The sequence below is a fragment of the Leptinotarsa decemlineata genome, unplaced genomic scaffold (assembly GCF_025532065.1).
Source record: "Leptinotarsa decemlineata unplaced genomic scaffold, Ldec_3_MD MMD2_tig00001019_RagTag_RagTag, whole genome shotgun sequence".
NCBI classification, from domain to species: Eukaryota; Metazoa; Arthropoda; class Insecta; order Coleoptera; family Chrysomelidae; genus Leptinotarsa; species Leptinotarsa decemlineata.
Genome location: NW_027412557.1, coordinates 1,316,799 through 1,322,387, shown reverse-complemented (window position 1 = coordinate 1,322,387; position 5,589 = coordinate 1,316,799). Strand labels below are relative to the sequence as shown.

The window sequence follows — 5,589 nt, the reverse complement described above, 5'->3', positions numbered from 1 at the left end:
CAAGCTCGCGCGCGCATACAATCAAACTCAAAAAATTAAGTGTCACAAAATAAATTTTAGGATTTTCAAGAAAAAAGAGCACCTAATTATGTTTACTTCAATCGGCTAAACAGGTCTCTAGTGCTTTCAATCGCTGTAAAACTGTAAATGCTGCCTAGCCTTCAACTGGTTTATGATTTGTATGCATTGAAGGAAATAAGTAAAATTATTTTTTGAATGTTTTCATTTGCAAATATCATGTAATCGTGAATTGTTTGGAACTCTTCCGTAATATATGATCGACACAAACATCAAAAGCTGAATGTTGATAGGACACCTTGTGAATTTTCAAGTATGCAAAAAACAACTTAACGTTCAGGTCAATGAAATCACTCTCATTAACCTAGCGGACGCCTATGTAGGTTGACGGATGAATTAGTTTATCACATAGTATCATGATAATTTAATAACGTTTTGTGATGCATAAATAGAGCTTCCTCGCACATGTATTTGCACTGAAAATCCACCAGGCCATTGTTATACATCAGCGGCCCAGGAGCAAAGTAAAGATGTCAGATCATCAGAACAGATACTTTCTTTACTTTGCAGTTATATCAGGTGAGAACAGTGATGTAAAATTAATTAAAAATATAAGTTTGCACCAATAAAATAATAACTTACAGCAAAACAGGGATCAAGTCAATGGACATATCAGTTTCTGATTTTGTGCCGTAACCATAAAAAAAATTATTTTTTTAAAAATTTGTATAAATGATTTTTTCTAGGTTGAGAACAATTTCAACATGTTTTGAAAAAAAACAAATTCTTAAATAATTTTCTAGTTAACAAAAAGATTGGATATGTAATAAGATCAATTATTCTTAGAAAGACAATTGATAGGAAACAGTGTTTTATAATCCATTAATTCAATGTTCTAAGGAATAATTATTTTAAATAAAGTAACTCGTCAAAAAGAAATTCTCCTCTATTTGAAAATGTCAGACATATTGAATATATAAAAAAGATAAATTGAAGCATGTAGCCGTTACTACGTGGATCATTATGAAAAATGAGAATTAAAACATTGTTCATTGTATTCTATGGGCCTTTCTGGGAATTCTCTTTCCACGACCTGTCATAAAGAATTCTGTGAAAAAAACTTTTGGTTCACCTCGATAGAGTAACTGCATAAATTCAATGTATTTTTACTTATCAAAAAATAGCTCAGAATTGCAGAGATACTTATTCTCAACGTTTCGGAGGCCAAAATCTTAATATTCATTCAGTAACTTATCAGGGCGAAGTAGAAGTTTGCTTTCTCAGAACTCTGATCGATTCTTCAGATTATAGAAGGTGAAAAGGAATGTGGTGGGACTTGAAGAATGTTTTCAATGGGTGACGTCCGCATTATAATATGAAGAATTATTAAAAGTGTCCTCGGAAGAGATCCTAAGCTACAACTCAATATTGTACCTACATCGATAGTATTGTACCGATTTATAGTACCGATCGATAGTATTTTCCAAGATTCTAGGGCCGCCAGACGAACGTCATTTCAGCAATATTTTGACAATGAATAGAGTAGCATGTAGTCAAGAATTTGAGCATAAGTATTAGCCGGAAAATGTATTTTGTAAACGAATTTATATATATATATATATATATATATATATATATATATATATATATATATATATATATATATATATATATATATATATATATATAAAATCTAGAAAGGTTAATGCAGTCAAGCTGCTGGAAAATAATTCCATGAAAATCAAAAAATAAATAGATTGTTCTTGGGTTTTGGATTCTCTTGGAAAATGGAAAAGTTTTTTCAATTAAGTGTCAAGACGTTTCGCCCCTGGCTAGAGGCTTTTTCAATTGTTTATTTGAAAAAAAAATTTTTATAACACGTTGAATATTTGACTGGTTTCCTTGCTTAAAATTATTGATAACTTTTCAAAATGTAAATAATGTTGAAGTGCTGTTGTTCTTTTTATTTGATGATGATTGTTAGTAGAGGTTCTGGTCATGTTTTCCTATGTTTTTGGTGTTTATTTTTTGAGAATCGGACTGAGCGTCGTTGTCTTAAAAATGGCAGGTGGACAGAAGATCCCTCCACCTGCCATTTTTAAGAGGGAAGTAGGAAAACCGTCGAATCTATTCGTGTTAGCTAAAGACATCTTAACCAAAAATATTGTGTACCGATTAGTGCTAAATTGAATTGAAATTAAAACTATTCATAATTCAAAATGATAAATATTATTGTTGAAGATTTAAGATTATCTGCCCTACCTACCTCATTAATGTTATCCACTAACAACTTTGTAATATACTCATTTGTTACAAAATTGAATAAAAATAATAATAAACTTTAGTAGAATTACTGTACGGAAATTTTAATCAATCGTGTTCAAAGTTCTTTCCCTTCAAATCCCAATCCAGTGGATTTTTATACCAGCTTTAAATTTTCCGTCTTCTTTCGTAAATAATAATTTCATTGTACTGAGGGGTTACGGTAGTAGAAAATCTGTCATGGAGGTGGACATATTTTTTTTACAAATGGCATCTATGTAAAAAAGCATGGTGGTCCCCGAGACCGATGTTCTCCTACCGTTCCTCTCAAATAGTTTATATTTACTACATTGTAATATAACAAAAACCTTAGCCACAGCAACACGTGGCCTGGTCCGCTAGTTCTAAAATAAAACCACTGTTAATAATAGATGGTGTTGTCTATAGAATGTGGTAGTAGATTAGTTATCGAAGTTTCAATACTGCCTTGGAAATGTGACAATGACCATATTTTTGTCGAGAGCTAGTTCGAGAGTTGATTCAAATTATTTCAATCCTTTTTTTGATAAAAGCTGTCAAATTGAATATGATCAATTAATACTTCGTTGTAATTCCACGATTAGTTATCTAAATTTCATATTCAACATGACTGAAGATTGTTTTTTGTTGGCAGTCAACTTATTGGCCTTTTCCCTTGCGGGTGCATTCTCTTGGGGGTCTCCAACTCTACCAAAGCTGACGAGCAGTGATGCTGAAATAAACCCGTTGGAAGCTCCCATAACTGTTTTTGAGGAGGCATGCGTCACTTCAATTCTCTTTATATCAAGTATTATAGGATCCACAATATCGATAGTTATAGCGGAATTGCTGGGAAGAAAGAAGACTTTGATTATAATGGCTTTACCGATGTTAGCAGGATATGCATTGATGGCATTCGCAACGAAGATAAACTTGTTTTACATAGCAAGATTTATGCTAGGGATTACTGTCGGGACGGTACTCTCCGTGTTACCCAGCTACGTTGGTGAAATAGCTGAAGATGAGAATCGTGGTATCCTTGGGGCTGTGATGGGCATATCTGTAGCCGTAGGTCATCTGTTCACATACGCAGTTGGGCCTTTTCTGAGCGTGAAAGCATTCAGCTTGGTTCAACTAGTACCGTTAATATTATTTTATATCACATTTGTCCCTTTCGTTCCTGAGAGCCCCTATTATCTATTGGCTGTTGATGGAAAGAATAGGGCAGAAAAATGTCTGAAAAAGTTGAGAGGTGGAGAAGAAATCACTGTCATTCAGAAGGAATTGATATACATAGAAAAATGTGTAAAAGATTCCCAGGCTAATAAAACCCATGTGAAGGATATGTTCAAATCTAGGGCTTTCGTGAAGGGGTTGACAATATCTGTTGGGTTGCAAGCTCTTCAGCAGCTGAGCGGTATTGGTGCTGTTCTGGCGTACATGCAGACTATATTTGAATCTAGTGGCAGTACGATTCCGTCAAGTGTCGCTCCCATTCCACCAGCTGTTGTCCAAATAATAAGTAATATCATCATAATTTTTCTGGTTGATCGATTAGGAAGGAAACCACTCCTTATTATTTCTGGATTGGGTAATTCTCTTTCACTAATTTCCTTAGGAACTTATTTCTTTTTGAAAAATAATGAGTTTGATGTCGATGCTATTTGGTGGCTTCCAATCTGTAGTTTGATAATATTCTTTTTCTTCTTCAATATGGGGTTCGCATCTTTGCCCTGGACTATTTCTGGTGAAATATTCTCTCCTAACGTAAAATCATTGGGTTCTAGTATTTCCTCTTGTTCCTGTTTAATTACAGTCTTTTTAGTAACTCTGGTTTTTCCATATATATCTATAATTCTAGATATGTCTGGGAGTTTCTGGTTATTCAGTGGTTTCACACTTCTAAGTGTCATTTTTGTAGTATTAGTTCTACCTGAAACTAAAGGAATTAGCAATTTAGAAATACAAAAAACTTTAGAAGGAGGAAATAGCAGGAATGAATACGTGAAATAATGTTAAAAAAATCTGTCGTGATGTGGTTAAATGAAATATTTGACTGCAAGAATAACTTATTTCATAGTTGTGAAATATACCAGATGAAATTTGGATGTCGCTAAGTGAATATGGAAAAATCTTATTTTTCAATTTGATGTGATGGTGATACTGACATGCTTGACATGCTTGAAAAAGAGTTACACTCTGCATATTACTTTTCAGAGTTTGGATCACATTCGGTATATTTTAAGGTTTCATTTTCACAAATAGATACTTTATTTATTTCATTTTTTGAAAACAGAGTTCGAGCCTTTCTTTGCTTTTGGTTTTGAATAATGGGTTCTTTTCAGTTGAAGAATTGAATTCAATAGTTTGCAATTGTTAGGCTTCATTTAGTATCGAAGAAATTCATTAAATATGTATCATTGATGATTTAATAAATTCTAATAATTTTTTATAGTCATTCATTCCAATATTCAACTGGTGATTATAACGATGTTCGAGTATTTCAGAAGAAAGGAAGAATTATTGAAAAATCAAGCGGACTGAGTGATTTAAAATTTCCCGTGAAACTATCCACTTTATAGTTCAATATAGTGATCCAAATGTCTGAGAAGCTGACTTAGCTTTTCCAGTTACGTCTGAGCTAGTGGAACTATGTGCCCTGACAGTATGATGTCCGGTTGACCAAATTCACCTTCATTGACAAAACCAATGCCTGGATTTTCGTTGCATTGAATTTCATTTTCAAATATCAAGATACAAAATATCTTGCTGTCATTTGACTGTATTGGCAGCTTATATTCGAGCATTGAGAAAGAAGAAACATGTGTGCTTTAGCCAGTTAACTGAAATATTCTGATAGATCGATAATAGAAATAGGCAATAAGATAATATAAATATCTGGGGGATACCAGGGCTGGTGGTGAAGGTATCTGAGAAAACCATAAACGGCTACTTGTAAAAAACGTTTTTTGAGAAAGCTGATGGGTTTTTGATCAAAGACGATCTGATAAGCAATAAAATTGAAGTTCAATTCACAAAATTCGAAGACCGTGTAATAACAAATGCAATAACCCCAGACGCTTCGTGTTTCTCTATTTTAAAGGAGTGTGGCATATGTACGAATGGCATTTCCGGAAATCATATTGATGATGATGTGGAAGTATTCCATATATTTAAAAATGTGTTGATAGAACATTGTTGTGAGTTTATCCACATTTTTGGCTAGGTCAAGATATACTTCATCACGCCCAGAAGTTTTGTTGATGTTGATCTGTTTCAGTGTTCGTCTAA

At 33.3% G+C, this 5,589-nt stretch overlaps 1 protein-coding gene across 1 annotated transcript; it reads left to right on the top strand.

Annotated features, from left to right (window-relative positions):
- The first annotated feature begins 446 nt into the window (after window positions 1-446).
- On the top strand, window positions 447-4,748 carry LOC111506633 (facilitated trehalose transporter Tret1). The gene is made up of 2 exons (XM_023161756.2): window positions 447-597; window positions 2,954-4,748. Exons 1-2 carry the CDS (start codon window positions 549-551, stop codon window positions 4,309-4,311), a joined length of 1,407 nt encoding a protein of 468 aa, XP_023017524.2. The 5' UTR covers window positions 447-548; the 3' UTR covers window positions 4,312-4,748.
- The last annotated feature ends 841 nt before the right edge of the window (window positions 4,749-5,589 follow it).